Source organism: Hyperolius riggenbachi, chromosome 5 (assembly GCF_040937935.1).
Source record: "Hyperolius riggenbachi isolate aHypRig1 chromosome 5, aHypRig1.pri, whole genome shotgun sequence".
NCBI classification, from domain to species: Eukaryota; Metazoa; Chordata; class Amphibia; order Anura; family Hyperoliidae; genus Hyperolius; species Hyperolius riggenbachi.
The window spans coordinates 354,518,760-354,539,817 of record NC_090650.1 but is presented as its reverse complement, the minus strand read 5'-3'; the positions used below and the strand labels follow the sequence as shown (position 1 = coordinate 354,539,817).

General features: G+C 46.2%; 1 protein-coding gene across 2 annotated transcripts in view; it reads right to left on the bottom strand.

The window, feature by feature from the left end:
* Positions 1–21,058, bottom strand: part of LOC137517768 (NXPE family member 1-like) — a 197,718-nt gene that overhangs the window by 144,375 nt on the left and 32,285 nt on the right. Inside the window, exons 1-3 of one of the 2 annotated variants that reach the window (XM_068234799.1) lie at positions 19,064–19,122; positions 18,726–18,901; positions 18,523–18,620 (exon numbers count right to left, since the gene is read on the bottom strand). In XM_068234799.1, the coding sequence (XP_068090900.1) occupies positions 18,523–18,615 (93 nt within the window). In that variant the 5' untranslated portion in view covers positions 18,616–18,620; positions 18,726–18,901; positions 19,064–19,122. Of the gene's footprint in view, positions 1–18,522; positions 18,621–18,725; positions 18,902–19,063; positions 19,123–21,058 lie in introns of those variants that run through there. The other variant, XM_068234798.1, reaches the window with a different exon arrangement.

Sequence of the window (21,058 nt, the reverse complement as noted above, 5' to 3'; positions counted from 1 at the left end):
GAACCAGGCGTGGGTGGAAGGCGAGTTCCTGGCCCCTGTTGTCGGCGAGAGGGGGACATGAACTGGCTAAGAACCATCGTTAATGTGCCTTACCACCCTTTACCACCTCCTGGCTCCTGCTCACTAAGCCAGCCTGGTTCACTTTGACTATTACGTCGCCTGCAGCCACACATTTTACACCTACAGTGGGCTGCTGTGTACTGCCCTTCTGCTGTCTGTCTGTGTTTCCCACTGCCAGGGTACACAGATTTACCTTCTGCTGCCACTCTGCCACCAGCTATTACGTCAAACAATAGCTATATATCTGTGTAATTTGTTTTACAAACAAAACCAAAAAACCATTAAAAAAAAAAAGGTTTAATTTTTCTGAGGTGCCCGGGTTGAAAACTGTGTTGTCCCAGTTGTGTATTGGACACGATGTGGGCTGCACGACCGCTGTCTGGGAAATCCTGTTGTGTTCATTTACGGCCTGGTATCACCGCTAGGTACCAGGGCTATTATGTCACGCTGCCTGCCTGCTGCCACACTCACACTACTCCTCCATTCCTCCTGCTGCTGCTGCTGTCTGTCTGTGTTTCCCACTGCCAGGGTACACAGAATTACCTTCTGCTGCCAGTCTGCCACCAGCTATTACGTCAAACAATAGCTGCACACATAATTACTCCTCCATTCCTCCTGCTGCTGCTGCTGCTGTCTGTCTGTCTGTGTTTCCCACTGCCAGGGTACACAGAATTAGCTTCTGCTGCCACTCTGCCACCAGCTATTACGTCAAACAATAGCTGCTCACATTACTCCTCCATTCCTCCTGCTGCTGCTGCTGTCTGTCTGTGTTTCCCACTGCCAGGGTACACAGATTTACCTTCTGCTGCCACTCTGCCACCAGCTATTACGTCAAAAAATAGCTATATCTGTGTAATTGGTTGTAAAAACAAAACAAAAAAAAAGGTTTAATTTTTCTGAGGTGCCCGGGTTGAAAACTGTGTTGTCCCAGTTGTGTATTGGACACAATGTGGGCTGCACGACCGCTGTCTGGGACCTCCTGTTGTGTTCATTTACGGCCTGGTATCACCGCTAGGTACCAGGGCTATTATGTCACGCTGCCTACCTGCTGCCACACTCACACTACTCCTCCATTCCTCCTGCTGATGCTGCTGTCTGTCTGTGTTTCCCACTGCCAGGGTACACAGAATTAGCTTCTGCTGCCACTCTGCCACCAGCTATTACGTCAAACAATAGCTGCTCACATTACTCCTCCATTCCTCCTGCTGCTGCTGCTGTCTGTCTGTGTTTCCCACTGCCAGGGTACACAGATTTACCTTCTGCTGCCACTCTGCCACCAGCTATTACGTCAAAAAATAGCTATATCTGTGTAATTGGTTGTAAAAACAAAACAAAAAAAACCAAAAAAAAAAGGTTTAATTTTTCTGAGGTGCCCGGGTTGAAAACTGTGTTGTCCCAGTTGTGTATTGGACACGATGTGGGCTGCACGACCGCTGTCTGGGACCTCCTGTTGTGTTCATTTACGGCCTGGTATCACCGCTAGGTACCAGGGCTATTATGTCACGCTGCCTGCCTGCTGCCACACTCACACTACTCCTCCATTCCTCCTGCTGCTGCTGTCTGTCTGTGTTTCCCACTGCCAGGGTACACAGAATTACCTTCTGCTGCCAGTCTGCCACCAGCTATTACGTCAAACAATAGCTGCACACATAATTACTCCTCCATTCCTCCTGCTGCTGCTGCTGCTGTCTGTCTGTCTGTGTTTCCCACTGCAAGGGTACACAGATTTACCTTCTGCTGCCACTCTGCCACCAGCTATTACGTCAAAAAATAGCTATATCTGTGTAATTTGTTGTAAAAACAAAACAAAAAAAACCAAAAAAAAAAAAAGGTTTAATTTTTCTGAGGTGCCCGGGTTGAAAACTGTGTTGTCCCAGTTGTGTATTGGACACAATGTGGGCTGCACGACCGCTGTCTGGGACCTCCTGCCTGCTGTGTTTATTTACAGCCCTGGTATCACCGCTAGGTACCAGGGCTATTATGTCACGCTGCCTGCCTCATTGACTGCCTGCTGCCACACACTCATCCTCCTCCTCCTGCTGCTGAATTTACCTCCTGCTGTCTGTGTGTTTCCACTGCCAGGGAGCACATACAATGGCGCTTCCAACATGCGTGCGCCACCAGCTATTTGTTACGCTCAAAAATAGCTGCATTTCTTTAAAAAAAAAAATTTGAAAAGAGAAATAAGTGAAGAAGAAGACGATATTGAAGAAGAAGAAGAAGAAGAAGAAGAAGAAGAAGAAGAAGAAGAAGAAGAAAAAGGAGAAGAAGATGAAGAAGAAGAAGATGAAGAAGATGAAGAAGATGAAGAAGATGAAGATGAAGAAGATGAAGAAGATGAAGAAGAAGAAGAAGAAGAAGAAGATGATGAAGAAGAAGAAGATGAAGATGATGAAGAAGAAGAAGATGAAGAAGATGAAGAAGATGAAGATGAAGAAGATGAAGAAGATGAAGATGAAGAAGATGAAGACGAAGAAGATGATGAAGAAGAAGATGAAGAAGAAGAAGAAGATGAAGAAGAAGAAGAAGAAGAAGATGAAGATGAAGAAGAAGATGAAGAAGATGAAGAAGAAGATGAAGAAGATGATGAAGAAGAAGATGAAGAAGATGAAGAAGATGAAGAAGAAGATGAAGAAGATGAAGAAGAAGATGAAGAAGATGAAGAAGATGAAGAAAAAGAAGATGAAGAAGAAGAAGATGATGATGAAGAAGATGAAGAAGAAGAAGAAGACAATATAAAAGAAGAAGAAGATATAGAAGAAGATATAGAAGAAGAAGATATAGAAGAAGAAGAAGAAGAAGAAGATATAGAAGATAAAGAAGAAGAAGAAGAAGTATATACAGTACTGAACAAATTTCTGGACACAACTTCTCTTTTCAACTTTTTTTTTTAAAGGAACATCCCCACATAATCACTTGCTGTTGTTACTTGGAAAAAAAGAGGTTTCTTGCATCATTCACCCTCAAAACAAGTGTTGGAAGCTATTTAAGGCCATTTCGAATAGTCAGCTCGAATAATGAGCTCGAATACCGACTCGAATAGTGAGCTCGAATTCCGAGGTCGAATCGAATAGTAAAAATTATTCGACTCGAATATTCGACTGACCTCGAATAATTTACTATTCGAATTCGACCTAACTCGAATTTTGAAAAGGGGTATTTGAGCACCACTGACTGTCATTGATGCATGCAACGATGATTTAAGTAATGCCAGTCTGTGCCATTCTGAAGGTATACCTGTGCTAGCAGTACCGCGCAGCAGAACCCGAGCTCAGAACAGGTGGAGTGGGTTCCCGCCTCCTCCCCCTCCTCTGACCGCAGGGATGAGACCTTTCAGCCGCTGGCCTCGTGTGACATGAGCAAGTTGGCTGAAACTGACAGCGTATTCACAGCAGCACTACAAAGGGACCCAAGCCTGGAGGTGCTCAGGCAGCAAGCCTCTGAGTCCCTTGCAGACGGGGCCGCTTTCAATGTGTACTGGGAAGGTGGGAGACTGTACAGCGAGTCTGTACAGCCCCCTACAGTTAAGCCGCAGGCGAATACCAAATGGCTTGTGGTCCCGAGTGTGTTCAGGGGACATGTGCTGAAATCCGCACATGATAATTCCCTGACAGGACACTCTGGTGTCCGCAAGACACTTGCCTGTATTCGGAAACAGTTTTATTAGCCCAGGATGAACAGGGATGTAGCCAAACACTGCAAAGGATGTGCCGTCTGTCAGGAGCGGGGAAGGTCCAGGGATTCCTGCGGGGTTCCCTTAGGTCCGCAGCCACTTAGCAGGGAACCCCTGCGTGGGCTGGCTGTTGCCCTACCCAAACCACTGCCCGTTGTCAGCAGTCTCGGCAGACACCAAATCCGACCACAGTGGCACAAACGCCCTGTCCAGGACGGTCCATGTCAGGTCAAACCTGAGGGGAGCGGGCAGCGACCTGTCCGAGGGAACTGAGCCGCAGGCTCCAATGGGTTTTCTCGCCGTGCCGGCGGCTCGAGACCCGTCAGCCAGGTTGGCCGACACGAAGCGGGCAGCCGACACCGGAACGCTGATGGGCTGTCCCGGTGTGAGGGGGAACTAGACCCAACAGCGTCAATGGCTGCTACGGAGGATGTCTTGTTGACAACCCCCTACACAGCATCAGGAAGGGGAGGTGTCACGGAACAGCCGTGAGAAACGAGAACGCAAACGCAATCGGTTTATTGCACCGATTGCCAGTGATGTGCTATATCTGGATTGAATGTGTAGGAGCATCTGCAGTCTTTTCTCAGCAGAGAGATAGCATCAGCTTAATTGCACGATAGCTCTTTTGATATGCTAATGAGCAGGAACAAACCCTTGTGTTCAGGAGGCTAGAGTTTACTTTTCATTACCTCAGATATCAATGGGCTCACCAAATGGTGACTCTATTCAAAGCACTGCTTTCCCACCAGACTGGCCGAAGCCATATAGACAGAATAAGAAAGCATGGAGTTTAGGATTTTGAGCATGTTTAAGCAATACCGTTCAGGTGAGAAATGTGAAAGTTATATCATTCTGCTGGTCCGGATCTTGTGAGTATTTTGATATTAAATTGGGGCCACTGGCATAACCAGAACTCGGGGGATTCCACCGTTTTTTAACCGGGCATGCAAACATGCCCAAGTTTGGTATCATATGAACTGGCCTAGTCTGAGAAATATGAATATGTAATTATTATTTGTGTGCCGGCCGCGTAGGTCGGCCTACAGAAAATGTCAGGGTTATGGGGCTGGTGAAAGCCCCTGCCCAGATGTGATTACCATAATCCGGCCCAGGGGCCGACTCTGGAGATCCGCCTCTGAACTCAGCTCAATTAAAAGAAATGAGCTGCCCGGGCAACTCTGTCCTCCACATTCCATCTATATGAGAGCTGTCTGGGGCTAGCCAGAGGACACATGGCTAGCGGCCATCTTGATCGGCCATCTTGTCTGAATTGAAACAAAGGACATTTTCCATTTTGCTTGCATTTTAAATTGAGCTGAAACAAAGGAACTTTGATTCTTCCCCCTAAAGGACATCTTTCCAGGAACTAAGTATTTTGTCTCCCTTTCTTTTATTTTTCATACGGGCTATTAATGTTTCAATAATTGTTGATTTTAATAATTGACTGTATATATTAATTATTTATATTGTCGTGAATAAAAGACCTTATCAAAGTCATTCACTGTTCCGCTACCCTGCTTTTCAGCCATACACAGAAACTGATCCCAGGTCTCTGAAGAGACGCTACTATTGTTGATATCTAGACAGAATGCAGCGTGTTTTAACCATTTTATTTGCAGGTCGAGAAATAGCCAGTTAGTGAATTCCCCTGTCTCAGAAAACAGAGGTGGTGGCAGATACCCTGAAATAGTGTGTAAAGTTGTAATTACCGTACCTCACAGGCTCCCTTCTGGTCGGGCTGCTGCCCAAATTTCTGTCTGTTTCTGCGCAAAGATCGCGACCAAAGCTTGCATGGTCTGTGTGCTGAAACCGATTGGAAGGCAATTTGCGGTCTGACCACTAGGGCTCCTGTGACAGTAACCATTATACATTTTATTCGTCATGTTAATTTTATCACTGTCATTACCAATTCTATAATTTGTATTTTGTCACTAATTGTGTATCTTGTATTTTGGTGTACACCATTGTCTGTATTATTATGTACCCCATGTTTGTTTCTTACTTTGTACAGCGCCACGGAATATGTTGGCGCTTTATAAATCAATAATAATAATAATAATAATAACGCTAAGTTTTTAACAAAAAAAAGTGCATGCTGAAGCAACAATGGCCTGGAGATGATCCTCTCAGTGCCAAAGTCTAGCAAGGACGGAGATTTTTATCATGGCCGCCGCTTTATATACAGGAAGGGAGGGCATAGCCTCTCTCCTATGAGTGGTTGCTAGGGCCTGGCTTGGGGCCTCTAATTGGCCCAGGGAAGTAATTTCCACCCATTTCCGCTAATCACGACCTAACCACGGTGTTCCCCGATGTGTTCGCGATCGTGAACGCGCTTTCCTGCCGTGTTCACGATTGTGAATGTATCCAGATATTCAAAATCACAGCCTGTCGTGGCCATGTTACGTGGTTCAAAATCAATCCATGGCTTCGGATTTCGAAGCCGAATACTGGAAAATTGCTCCACGGCTTTGGATTTCGAAACCGAATACTGGAAAAATGCTTGTGGTCCACGGCTATTCTGTGATCACGACTTCTCGGTGAGCATCCCTACCTTCCATATAGTTTATAGGGCATTCCTCAAGCCAAATACTTTTTTTATGGTTTTAATAGCCTGATTCCCTATAAACTAAACAAGCATCGCCCACAGCTCCTCCAGCGCCTAGGCATTCTGAATTCTATGTAGCAAGTGCTCATGGGATCTCAATCTGGGGAGGAGGAGGTGTTACCAGCCAGAGATTAAAGAGGCAAGGGGGCGGAGAGGGTAGTGGAGTTTTCACGGGCTCAGGGCTGGAGATACAGATCAGCTTGCCTGTACAATGTGTCAAACAGAACATGGCTGCTGTCATTGTATCCCAGGGAGAAATAATCATATACTGTTGAAGCTGTTTGCAGTTAGATATGCTGTGCAAACTATCTAAATTTTAGATAAGATACAGTGGTTTGCAAAAGTATTCGGCCCCCTGGAAGTTTTCCACATTTTGTCATATTACTGCCACAAACATGAATCAATTTTATTGGAATTCCACGTGAAAGACCCATACAAAGTGATGTACATGTGAGAAAATCATACATGATTCCAAACATTTTTTACAAATATAACTGCAAAGTGGGGTGTGCGTAATTATTCAGCCCCCTTTGGTCTGAGTGCAGTCAGTTGGCCATAGACATTGCCTGATCAGTGCTAATGACTAAATAGAGTGCACCTGTGTGTGATATAATGTCAGTACAAATACAGCTGCTCTGTGAAGACCTCAGAGGTTGTCTAAGAGAATATTGGGAGCAACAACACCATGAAGTCCAAAGAACAAACCAGACAGGTTAGGGATAAAGTTATTGAGAAATTTAAAACAGGCTTAGACTACAAAAAGTTTCCCAAAGCCTTAAACATCCCATGGAGCACTGTTCAAGCGATCATTCAGAAATGGAAGGAGTAAGGCACAACTGTAAACCTACAAGACCGTCCACCTAAACTCACAGGCCGAACAAGCAGAGCGCTGATCAGAATTGCAGTCAAGAGGCCCATGGTGACTCTGGATGAGCTGCAGAGATCTACAGCTCAGGTGGGGGAATCTGTCCATAGGACATCTATTAGTCGTGCACTGCACAAAATTGGCCTTTATGGAAGAGTGGCAAGAAGAAAGCCATTGTTAACAGAAAAGCATAAGAAGTTCCGTTTGCAGTTTGCTACAAGCCATGTGGGGGACACAGCAAACATGTGGAAGAAGATGCTCTGGTCAGATGAGACCAAAATGGAACTTTTTGGCCAAAATGCAAAACGCTATGTGTGGCGGAAAACTAACACTGCACATAACTCTGAACACACCATCCCCACTGTCAAATATGGTGGTGGCAGCATCATGCTCTGGGAGTGCTTCTCTTCAGCAGGGACAGGGAAGTTGGTTAGAGTTGATAAGAAGATGGATGGAGCCAAATACAGGGCAATCTTGGAAGAAAACCTCTTGGAGTCTGCAAAAGACTTGAGACTGGGGCAGAGGTTCACCTTCCAGCTGGACAACGACCCTAAACATAAAGCCAGGGCAACAATGGAATGGTTTAAAACAAAACATACCCATGTGTTAGAATGGCCCAGTCAAAGTCCAGATCTAAATCCAATCGAGAATCTGTGGTAAGATCTGAAAACTGCTATTCACAAATGCTGTCCATCTAATCTGACTAAGCTGGAGCTGTTTTGCAAAGAAGAATGGGCAAGGATTTCAGTCTCTAGATGTGCAAAGCTGGTAGAGACATACCCTAAAAGACTGTTAGCTGTAATTGCAGCAAAAGGTGGTTCTTCAAAGTATTAACTCAGGGGGCTGAATAATTACGCACACCCCACTTTGCAGTTATTTATTTGTAAAAAATGTTTGGAATCATTTTCAATCCACTTCTCACGTGTACACCACTTTGTATTGGTCTTTCACGTGGAATTCCAATGAAATGGATTCGTGTTTGTAGCAGTAATGTGACAAAATGTGGAAAAACGTCAAGGGGGCCAAAAACGTTTGCAAACCACTGTATATAGACAAGTTACTTGCTATAGTTAGTTTTTGATCTCAGATCCGCTTTAAGGCCATGAAGGGCACCAAGGGGAGGCAAGGGAAGGGGTGTGAACATTGGGGTTGGGCTTCAAAGTTTTGCTGGGGGCCTCCATGAATTGTAGTTACCCCATTGTAGAGGACATTGAAAAAAAGTTAATTATTAGTATTTAAAGAAAACCTAAACCTAAAACAGCGCACCCATTTACTTGCTTTGCTGTGCACTTCACAGAGCAATGCACAGAAATACATGCAACATCATGTTTTTCAAACGGACACGAACGCAACACATAGTTGTCAGGGGACGGAGCTGAAGTTACTTTTAAAACACTATACAGTGGGTTGCAAAAGTATTCGGCCCCCTTGAAGTTTTCCACATTTTGTCACATTACTGCCACAAACATGAATCAATTTTATTATAATTCCACATGAAAGACCAATACAAAGTGGTGTACACGTGAGAAGTGGAACGAAAATCATAAATGATTCCAAACATTTTTTTACAAATAAATAACTGCAAAGTGGTGTGTGCATATTTATTCGGCCCCCTTTGATCTGAGTGCAGTCAGTTGCCTATAGACATTGCCTGATGAGTGCTAATGACTAAATAGAGTGCACCTGTGTGTAATCTAATGTCAGTACAAATACAGCTGCTCTGTGAGGGTCTCAGAGGTTGTCTAAGAGAATATTGGGAGCAACAACACCGTGAAGTCCAAAGAACACAAAAGACAGGTCCAAGACAGGTCAGGGAGTCATGCACTGTACAAAGTTGGCCTTTATGGAAGAGTGGCAAGAAGAAAGACATTGTTAACAGAAAGCATAAGAAGTCCCGTTTGCAGTTTGCCACAAGCCATGTGGGAAATACAGCAAACATGTGGAAAAAGGTGCTTTGGTCAGATGAGACCAAAATGGAACTTTTTGGGCAAAATCCAAAACGCTATGTGTGGCAGAAAACTAACACTGCACATCACTCTGAACACACCATCCCCACTGTCAAATATGGTGGTGGCAGCATCATGCTCGGCTGTGCATCTCTTCAGCAGGGACAGGGAAGCTGGTCAGAGTTGATGGGAAGATGGATGGAGCCAAATACAGGGCAAACTTGGAAGAAAACCTCTTGGAGACTGCAAAAGACTTGAGACTGGGGCGGAGGTTCACCTTCCAGCAGGACAATGACCCTAAACATAAAGCCAGGGCAACAATGGAATGGTTTAAAACAAAACATATCTATGTGTTAGAATGGCCCAGTCAAAGTCTAGATCTAAATCCAATCGAGAATCTGTGGCAAGATCTGAAAACTGCTGTTCACAAAAGCTGTCCATCTAATCTGACTGAGCTGGAGCTGTTTTGCAAAGAAGAATGGGCAAGGATTTCAGTCTCTAGATGTGCAAAGCTGGTAAAGACATACCCTAAAAGACTGGCAGCCGTATTTGCAGCAAAAGGTGGTTCTACAAAGTATTGACTCAGGGGGCCGAATAATTACGCACACCCCACTTTGCAGTTATTTATTTGTAAAAAATGTTTGGAATGATGTATGATTTTCGATCCACTTCTCACATGTACAGTACACCACTTTGTATTGGTCTTTCACGTGGAATTCCAATAAAATTGATGCATGTTTGTGGCAGTAATGTGACAGAATGTGGAAAACTTCAAGGGGGCCGAATACTTTTGCAACCCACTGTAGTTCGGCCTCCAGCTATTGCTGAAAGCCATATTATTTAATTCCTCACTACTCATGGCGGCCTGGAGGGGGTATAGTATTTACAGGGCCGGAAACTTGTGCAGTAGCAGCATCAGCAATATACCGGCTGTATCCTGCGCCCAAGTCTCCCGCACCGATTCCTCTCGTACGCGTTTTCTCCATGCAGATAAAAACGCACAGCAGTGAAACACTGCACGCATTTTCTCCATCAATTACATTAGCTTCTGTGATAAAATGTGTGCAGAAAACGCACACAGAAAACCAACAGACAAGTGTGCTCCCAGCCTCAGCTTATTACGATCACTCTGTCGATCTCTGACGGAGCAGTCTCTGCAGACTTATCAAGCATCACTACAGTGCACAGCACTTGGGGAGGAGTAGAGAGGTTGGAGGCTCGGCGCTGTACACAAGAGCCTGCTGCACAATGAATAGGAACTGTCTACAAATCTTTGTCTTCAAAACTTTGTATGGTTCGATTTCAGTGGCTGAGCAGATGCAGTCATTAGAAAAATTGTGCAGAGAATAGAAAGCTTTTTCTCTCCGTGCCCAGACTAGAGATTGGCGGAAATGCTACCACTACCGTTTCCGCTTTTCGCTACTGATTTCCGCATCCCGATGTGGATTTTCGCTGAAATTTCCGCCAACATCAATTTTCTCAAAAACTATAAGGTCTTTTTGAAAAAAAACCTTAATCTTGTTTCCACTCTTCTGCTTAACAAACTCTGAAAATATGGTGTTTCTAGCGCCTATGGGAGCTTTGCTATTAACCTCTAAAGTCGGCCGGCCATTGACTGTAATGTAAAATGCGGAAAATCTGCATTATCGATATGCAGTAATTTTATGACAAGCAGAAGACTCAGAATTAATAAACCAATCAGAGAATGGGGATTTAGGCGTACATTTCCGAATGTATCTGATTGGCTTATTCATTCTGAGTCTTCTGATTGTCATAAAATTACTGCAAGAAAATCTTCCAAAAAGACCGTCTAGTTTTTGAGAAAATCAATGTTAAAGTATCGGAAACTTCCGCTGAAATTTTCGCGATTTTCGCCAAAATCCACCTGCCACACTTGTATTATCGATTACCAAATTCTGATGCGGAAATTGCATTTCCACGGAATCAGAACGAGCATCCCTAGCCCAGACTCCTCAAGCATCACTACAGTACACAGCACTTGGGTAGGAGTAGAAAGGCTGAGCAGATGCAGTCATTACAACAATTGTGCAGAGAGCAGAACATTTTTTCTCTCCTGTCCTTAGTTGTTAGTCTCTCAGGACAGGTAAAAAAAATTTCTCCCCCCCCACGAGGCCCCCTGCAGCTTCTGGACCCCCCTGCAGCTGCATCCCTTGCAGGGTCTATTGTTACGCACCTGTTCACATAAGGTATGTTAGAACAACAGAATACCCAAGCAGCTCGGAGTTACCCACAACCACTAGTAAAGTATAGGAGACTAAAAGAGGCCGAAAAGCCATCCAACTTAAAAGCAATGCTCAGTGTAATTTGCCTTCTTAAAAGAGAAGGTAATTGTGATAATTCAGCTTTAAAGAGAATCTGTATTGTTAAAATCGCACAAAAGTAAACATACCAGTGCGTTAGGGGACATCTCCTATTACCCTCTGTCACAATTTCGCCGATCCCCGCCGCATTAAAAGTGGTTAAAAACAGTTTTAAAAAGTTTGTTTATAAACAAACAAAATGGCCACCAAAACAGGAAGTAGGTTGATGTACAGTATATCCACACATAGAAAATACATTCATACACAAGCCGGCTGTATACAGCCTTCCTTTTGAATCTCAAGAGATCATTTGTGTGTTTCTTTCCCCCTTCTGCTCTCATGCACTGAAGTTTCAGGCTGCTCTTTTCTTCCTGCAAACAGCTTTGCCCTTGTCTGAATTTCCTCAGTATGTGAAAGCCCAGCCAGCTCAGAGGACACTTTATCCAGCTTGTAAAAGATACGAGAGCAGAGAGAAGCTGCACTAATCTAAATATCACACAGGCAGTGTGCAGAGAGGGGCCTGAAAGGGAGAGTTCATAGCAGAACAACACTGAAGAACTTGGCAGCCTTCCAGACACTGGCCGACAAGTCTGACAGGGGAAAGATACATTGATTTATTACAGAGACTGTGATAGCAGAAAGTGTTGCAGTAAGCCAGAACACATTAGAATAGCTTTTGGAACTTGTAGGATGATAAAAAACAGGATGCAATTTTTGTTACGGAGTCTCTTTAAAGTAGTTATCAGGAATTTAGTAGTAAAATAAAGGCTACTTACCCGGGGCTTCGTCCAGCCCCAAGCTCCCAACATGTCCCTCGCTGCAGCTCTGCCTGCAGCCGTTCGCCGCCTCTGCCTCCCGGTCCGCGGTGATGACATCAGGCCACCTACCTAGAGGTCGGCCTGTACTGCACCTGCACGAGCGGCGCTTTCAATCACCGCCACGTGGACCGGAGCGTTCTGCACCTGCGCAGGCGCAGAACTACTGCGCCTGCGCAGTACGCTCCAGTCCACGTGGTGGTGATTTACAGCCCCGCTTGCACAGCTGCAGTACAGGCCGATCTCCAGGTCAGCCTGACATCATCACCGCGGACCGGGAGGCAGAGGTGGTAAACGGCTGCAGGGAGAGCTGCGGCGAGGGACATGCTGGGAGCTTGGGGCTGGACAAAGCTCCGGTTAAGTAGCCCTTATTTTACTACTTATTGCCTGATAACTCCTTTAAAGGACAACTGTAGTGAGAAGTATATGGAAGGTGCCATATTCCTTTCCTTTTAAACAATACCAGTTGCCTAGCAGTCCTGCTGATATATTTGGCTGTGGTAGTGTCTGAATAATACTCAGGCCCGGATTAATCTCATAGGAACCTATAGGCACAGAAGTCCTGACACCAATTTCACCCTCTATGAACCTACAAACCCCCCGCTGAAGCACACCCCAAGTGTGCTGGCTGACCCAGCTGTCACTTCTCCCTTACTTCCCTTGCCCATCATAGGTAGCTAAAGGTGTCCTATAGCATTAGGTAGCTAGAGGAACCTCAGTATTAAGTAGCTAGAGGTGCCCCTGACTGAAGGAAGATCTCATCAGTGGAATGCCAAGAGCTGGGTGAGCGACCACTCATTTAAACTCTCACCAGGACTCTGCATAGGAAAGGAGGGGGCAGGTACTGGGGGAGGGGAGTGAGCCACCTTTCCATCATCATGCGCCTGTAGGCACTTGCCTATAGTGCCTTATGGTAAATCCGGCCCAGATAATACTAGAAACAAGCATGCAGCTTATCTTGCCTGATCTGCTGCATGCTTGTTCAGGGTCTATGGCTAAACGTATATGAGGCAGGGGGTCAGCAGGACAGCAAGGCAACTGGTATTGCTTAAAAGGAAATAAATATGGCAGCCAACCTATTGCTCTTGCTTCAGTTGTCCTTTAAGTGAGCAACTGTGGTTTCCCACAATGCATCACTATGTTGCGAAGTGAGGCCACACAGGGCAACAGAATGGTGTTATAACAGCAGTGGCGTAGCAATAGGGGTTGCAGAGGTCTCGACCACACCGGGGCCCCGTAGGGCCCTCTCTCAACCACGGTATTAGCTCTCTATTAGTCCTGTGCTGGTAATAATCACTTTTATAGATGCTTTGAACATTAGTAACCATTAACAAACTGTTCCCTTCCTGCACCTCTGTGGTTGTTCTTGGCAGGTTTTTGTGCGCCGTATTAACTCTTATGTATAGAGTACTTGGGAGGCCCAATGTAAAACTTGCACTGGGGCCCAGAGCTCCTTAGCTATACCACTGTAAATTGGAGGTGCTAAAAAGAAATGCACAGGCAGCTTTTTCAAGCTATTTGACATTTTTTCTCCCCAGTTCTCCCCTACGTGATATCTGCACACCTTGCTAATATTATTCATTTTTAAATGTTTTAAAGTACCATTCTTCTCCTAAGAATTGATTGGCAATATTCGCAACCCCTCCCCCCAATCGTACAACACTGGTGCTTTTCGAAGGACCAGTTCTAGTACCTTCAACTTTCTATAATCCCTCAATAGGTCAATCTCCGTCCTTGGAGAGACCTACACAGGGTCGGACTGGGACACTGGGGGCCCACCAAAGAAATTTCAACCTGGGGCCCACACATCCCATGATTGCGGTGAAAAAAGGGTGTGACCATGCACCGGAAGGTGTGCGTGGTCATGATGTATTATGGACAGGGCCAAATGTACATGATCTTAGCAGCATTGTAATTCAGAGACACTGCTGCCCAGCAAAACTTTGCATAGAGTCCCCTCCTTCAATATAAAGTAATGTCCTACTTTGCAGAAGTTGCGACCGCAGAGGTTGCGACTGCATCGGGGCCCTTGGGCCAAAGGGGCACCGAAGGGCCCTCCCTCAACTACAGTAGTAGCTCTCTATTGCAGAGGCGTAGCTAGGGTTTTCAGCGCCCGGGGACAAAGACTATTAATGCGCCCCCTAAGGTGAAGGGGCGTGGCCAAATATGGGCGTGGTTATGGGTGGAGCCAAACGTACATGGAGGTTAGCAGGCTCACGCTCACCCACCCTCCCTCAGTAGGTACCTTCCAGCATGTTCCAAGACAAATTCAGCAATCATGAGCTCCCCCCCATCAAGACAAATTCCGCAATCATGAGCAAACATGACCAACTCAGCAATCATGAGGCCCCTAACAAGACAAATTTAGCAATCATGAGGCCCCCAACAAGACAAATTCAGCAATCATGAGGCCCCTAACAAGACAAATTCAGCGATCTTGAGGCCCCCAACAAATCATGAGACCCCCAACAAGACAAATTCAGTAACCATGAGGCCCCCAACAAGACAAATTCAGCAGTCATGAGGCACATAAATAGACAGCATTTCACATAAATAGGCAGAATGCCCCCTTAATATGGTAGACACCTCTCACCTGGCAGCAGTTCCCCAAAATACACTCAATCTGACAGCAGTGGTTCCCCAAAAATAGGTAGCCCCAGTATAGGTGGCCAGCAGTATAGATGTCCCCAGAACAGGTAGCCAGGAGTAGAGATGTCCACAGAACAGGTAGCCAGGGGTATATGTGCCCAGTATATGTAGGCAGGGGTATGTGTCCCCAGTATATGTAGCCAGAGGTATATGTGCCCAGTATATGTAGCCAGGGGTATATGTGCCCAGTATATATAGTCAGGGGTATATGTGCCCAGTATATATAGTCAGGGGTATATGTGCCCAGTATATGTAGCCAGGGGTATATGCCCAGTATATGTAGTTAGGGGTATATGTGCCCAATATATGTAGGCAGGGGTATATGTGCCCAGAGTAGGTAGCCAGGGGTATATATGTGCCCAGAGTAGGTAGCCAGGGGTATATATGTGCCCAGAGTAGGTAGCCAGGGGTATAGGTGCCCAGAGTAGGTAGCCAGGGGTATAGGTGCCCAGAGTAGGTAGCCAGGGGTATATATGTGCCCAGAGTAGGTAGCCAGGGGTATATATGTGCCCAGAGTAGGTAGCCAGGGGTATATATGTGCCCAGAGTAGGTAGCCAGGGGTATATATGTGCCCAGAGTAGGTAGCCAGGGGTATATATGTGCCCAGAGTAGGTAGCCAGGGGTATATATGTGCCCAGAGTAGGTAGCCAGGGGTATATATGTGCCCAGAGTAGGTAGCCAGGGGTATATATGTGCCCAGAGTAGGTAGCCAGGGGTATATATGTGCCCAGAGTAGGTAGCCAGGGGTATATATGTGCCCAGAGTAGGTAGCCAGGGGTATATATGTGCCCAGAGTAGGTAGCCAGGTCAGGTGTCCCCCTCCCCAGCAGGAGGGGAGCAGCGCAGAGAAGGGGAAGAGCTGCTCTCTCTCCCTCGCTGTCCCCTCCAATGTCTGTCCGGGACGGTGCTGGCAGCCGCGGGCGGAACTTACCTCCGTCTCTCGCAGCGCAGGATGGATCTGCCGCTACTCTGGTCTGGTCCAGACCAGAGCAGCGGCTGCGCACCCGAACTTCCGCCCGGCGCTGGAGCGAGACGGAGGTGAGTTCCGCCCGCCGCTGCCAGCACCGTCCCGGACAGACATTGGAGGGGACAGCGAGGGAGAGAGAGCACCTAAGGTGAGGGAAGGAGGGGGGATATGGCCCCCCTTCCCCACCGTCCGCACAGCTCTCTCTCTTCTCTGCGCTGCTCTCCTCAGGTCTCCGCAACAAAAAACAAAACAAAAAAAAAAAAAACCCCGAAGCTCAGCTGGGCGCCCTTGGGGACCCGGCGCCCCGGGGCACTTGTCCTACCCCGACCCCCCCTAGCTCCGCGCCTGCTCTATTGGTCCTGTGCTCATAATAATCCCTTCTATAGATGCTTTGAATGATAATAATCATTATCAAACTGTTCCCCATCCCCTTCTTGCAGCTCTGACACTGTAGTTGCTATTGGCAGGTTTTGGTGCGTCGTATCAATTGTTATGTACAGAGTGCTTGGGGGGCCCCATTGTAAAATTTGCATCGAAGCCTGCAGCTCCTTTGCTATGCCACTGCTCTCAGCATGAGTGATTACAGCACTGAGAAGAGAATTTTTGTACTGCAGGCAGCAATTGGAACTCTGTCAGACAAGGAGGGGGGGCCCACCATAAACCTGGAGGGGGGGCCCACCGAGGGAAAAAACTATACTACTGTAGCCCAGTCCGACCCTGGACCTACATATTTAGAATATATGGTATGCCTACAGGGCCGGAGCTACCATAGGAAAAATAGGCAGTTGCCCCAGGGCCCCAGAGCCTGTAGGGGCCCCCAAGGGGAAGCAGGAGATTTGGGCGCATGAGACAAGTGGACAAAAAGGGCGCCCCATTCACTCCCATTATAAATATCGTTTACCGGGCGCCGAACAGGGAAAAAAAGGCGCCGGAGATTATTAACGTTTTAACAAACGGCGCTCGGAGATTTTTAAGGATTTATAACTATGTTTGTGATGATTTAACTTTACAAAATGAGCCCGTGACGAATAACGTTTATAAAGATACTAAATCACTATTTCTAAAACATTTCTAAAACATTATTATTCACCCAAAAAAATTAATTACATTTTTTTATTTACATTTTTTATTTATTAATGTCTGTAAAACATTATTATCCATAGGGGGTCTTAGGTTTAGGCACCAACAGGGGGGGTCTTAGGTTTAGGCACCAACTGGGGGGTCTTAGGTTTAGGCACCAACAGGGGGGTCTTAGGTTTAGGCACCAACTGGGGGGTCTTAGGTTTAGGCACCAACAGGGGGGTCTTAGGTTTAGGCACCAACAGGGGGGTCTTAGGTTTAGGCACCAACTGGGGGGTCTTAGGTTTAGGCACCAACAGGGGGGTCTTAGGTTTAGGCACCAACAGGGGGGTCTTAGGTTTAGGCACCAACAGGGGGTCTAGGGGTTAGGGATAGGTACAGGGAGGGTTTTAACAAACGTAAATATAAGTTTCAGTTTACAAATACGGAAGATTAACGTTTTAAGAATTGCCAATCTCATACACATTATTTAGTGATTTATAAATTCTTAAAACACTATTTCTAAACGAAATTCTACACAATATTTCAATAAACGATAATACTGTTTATCGTTTACACCACGCGCCCTTTTTTCCCGACGCCCTTTTTTGATGTACGCCCCCCAAGGTGTCCCTCCCCCATCTTAAATGTTGCTCCCCAGGGACTCTGCATAGTCTGTTAAGTTGAGAGGTGATTGGGGGAGGGTCGGCAGCCAGCTCAGGGGCCCAGGAGGGAAATTTGGCTGCAAAAAAGGGCCTCTAATGGCGCTTTTTGGTCGGGGGGTGTCTGTTGGGGGCCCCCCAGGCTAATTTTTCCCTAGGGCCCAATTGTTACTTGAACCGGCCCTGTATGCCTAAATGGTGGCCAGTTAGAAGTAAGCTCCTCTTTCCTCTCCATGTTTTGCGTAACCTTAAATTCTGTCACCTTGCAATGCGTGACATGTGTAAGTAGATAAAAAGCATTTGAAAAAAGTAATCAGCAGAAAGCATTCTACCCCCTTCCTTGCCAAACCTGCTCCACAAACAGCCATATCCACTTTTGTCTGCTTATCTTTGGTTGGTAAAAGTATCTCCTTCTTTTTCCTAACAACGTAACAACATTTAGTGACCACTTTCGCATTGCTGCATATGTGCATTTAAACTTTAATGTGCTACATAGGGTAAGGTGTATTCCAAGGGTATACGATTAAGTAATAATATATGTATTATTGTATATGTAGCTCCTAAATTTTATATCTGTAAAACGTGTATTGGGTTATTGTATTGAGGATACATTTTAAAAGCTGCTGTAAAGCAATTCACAGTATTTTTTTGATACTCGTAAAGGTTTCATTAAAATGACCTATGAAATCACCCAGATGTTCAACCGAATTTACTGCTTATATCAAGCTATAGTTCTCATAAAAAGCATTCTCAAATTCAAATAAAATGAAGAAAAAAGAATTAAACTTATTCAGCTGTAAAATCAAAATATTTCTTTAACCTAAAACTTGTGAACTATAATTCCTTATATGTATGAAAACCTCGATGAAAGAGAATTTATATACTCGTAATTGTTACCTTTTTTAGATTTTGATGGTAAATAATGCTTAACAGTAAACAAGAGACAGCAGCTCCTATCAGAAGGACTTTATATTTTTGAATAAATGTCATTGTACCTATAGGAAAGAGAGACAGAAAATATAAAAATACATTACTCCTATAGCATTACATAAAAACATATATACAATTAAAAACAAACGGTGATGATGATACACACTTACAAGGCTGCTGGTCTCAGTGCTGTATACGGTGTGCTGTCTGTTCCTCTATGACTGAGCAGGTACAGTACTGACCATAGTATAAGTAATTACAGATTCCAGCAGAGGGTGTGTACATCACTGGACACAATCAGCTACCTTCTTAGCTAATATCAATCAAAGCCTTCACCAACAAAGGGCTAAAAATGAAAAATTAAAGTACACATAAATTTTCCCAGATGTAGCATAATGCAGAAAAGAAAATGTTTAAAGAGAAACTCCGACCAAGAATTGAACTTTATCCCAATCATTAGCTGATACCCCCTTTTACATGAGAAATCGATTTCTTTTCACAAACAGACCATCAGGGGGCGCTTTATGGTTGATATTGTGGTGAAACCCCTCCCACAAGAAACTCTGAGTAGGTACTCCTGGCAGTTTCCTGTCTGGGAACCTTGCTGCATTGTGGGAAATAGCTGTTTACAGCTGTTTCCAACTGCCAAAAAACATGCAGCAGCTACATCACCTGCCAACAGTAAAAATGTCACCATGTAATAAATGTCAAAATGTACATCAGGGATTTAAAAGATTTTACAATGGGCAAACACTGACTAAATCATTTATACATAATTATTGTAAAAATGAAGCACTTTTTTTATTACATTATTTTCACTGGAGTTCCTCTTTAAAATGAATCGAAACTAATGATGATAGGAAGGGCCAGTATGGGATGATATATAAAACTGAAACTTTTGCTTGTCTGCTGCATATGGATTGTTTGTGGAATGTGTGACTAGGGGTGTGTTGGAGGCGTGGCTAGCGGTGTGCCAGGGGTAAGATTAGACGCTAGAGGTCCAGCCTCTCGCCAGTCTATGCTGTCTCCTCTGTATGCCGCTCACACTGCTTCCTGTTTTAGTGTGAGCAGGAATTACAGAGGAGACAGCGTAGACTGGGAAGCTGGACCTCTATCTTCTGCTTTACCCCGCTGGAACCTTGCTGGAACCGCCGCTCTTCCGCTGCTCGTAATAGGAGGGGGGACACCCAGGTGAGACAGGGAGCATAGGAGTCAGGGTCCCCACTGAGCTACCTAACTACCCACCCAGCTACCTAACTGCCTACCCTCCCACCCGGCTACCTATCTGCCCACCCGGCTACCTATCTACCCACCCGGCCACCTATCTGCCTACCCTCCCACCCGGCTACCTAACTGCTCACTCGGCTACCTATCTACCCACCCAGCTACCTAACTGCCTACCCTCCCACCCAGCTACCTATCTGCCTGCCCTCCCACCCGGCTACCTAACTGCCCACCTGGCTACCTATTTGCTGACCTGGCTACCTATCTGCTTACCCTCCCACCCGGCTACCTAACCGCCTACCCTCCCACCCGGCTACCTAACTACCCACCCAGCTACCTATCTGCCTACCCTCCCACCCGGCTACCTATCTGCCCACCCGGCTACCTATCTGCCCACCGGCTACCGATTTGCCTACCCTCCCACCCGGCTAACTAACTGCCTATCCTCCCACCTGGATACCCTACTGCCCACCTGGCTACCTATCTACTCACCCAACTACCTATCTGCCTACCCTGCCTACCCAACTGCCTACACTCCCACCCAGATACCTAACTGCCCACCCAGCTACCTATCTGCCTGCCCTCCCACCTGGCTACCTAACTGCCTACCCAGCTACCTAACTACCCACCCGGCTACCTAACTGCCTACCCTCCCACCCAGCTACCTAACTGCCCACCAAGCTACCTATCTGCCTACCCTCCCACCCGGCTACCTATGTGCCCACCCTGCCTACTTGGCCATGGGCGTCCCTACATAGGGCAAAATGGGGCATGCACACTCCCTTGGCTAGCTGCTGCTCCCCCTAGCCAACCGAACCCAGAAGGGGCTGGCCCGCCCGCCCACCCTGGGGTGGCAGCAGAGAGAAAAGAGAAGCGGCGGGCACAGAGGCACTGCCTGTCGCATCACTTAATTCTAAAGGGGAGAGCGAGAGAGGGGGTGTGCCAAGGTAAGGGAAGGGGGGGGGGAGACGTCCTCCCCTCCCCACCGCTTCTCTTCTCTCTCCGCTGCCACTGGGGACACCTATAGATCTGGCTATCTAAATTGGGGACACCTATAGACCTGGCTATCTATACTGGGGGGCACCTTTCACTACCTGAAATGAGGGGCACCTGTCACTACCTAAACTGAGGGCACCTGTCACTTCCTAAACTGGGGGACCCTGTCACTACCTAAACTAGGGGCTCCTGTCACTACATACGCTGGTGGGTCCCTGTCACTTCCTGAACTAGAGAGCACCTGTCACTGCATACACTGGGGGGCTCCTGTCATACCTAAACT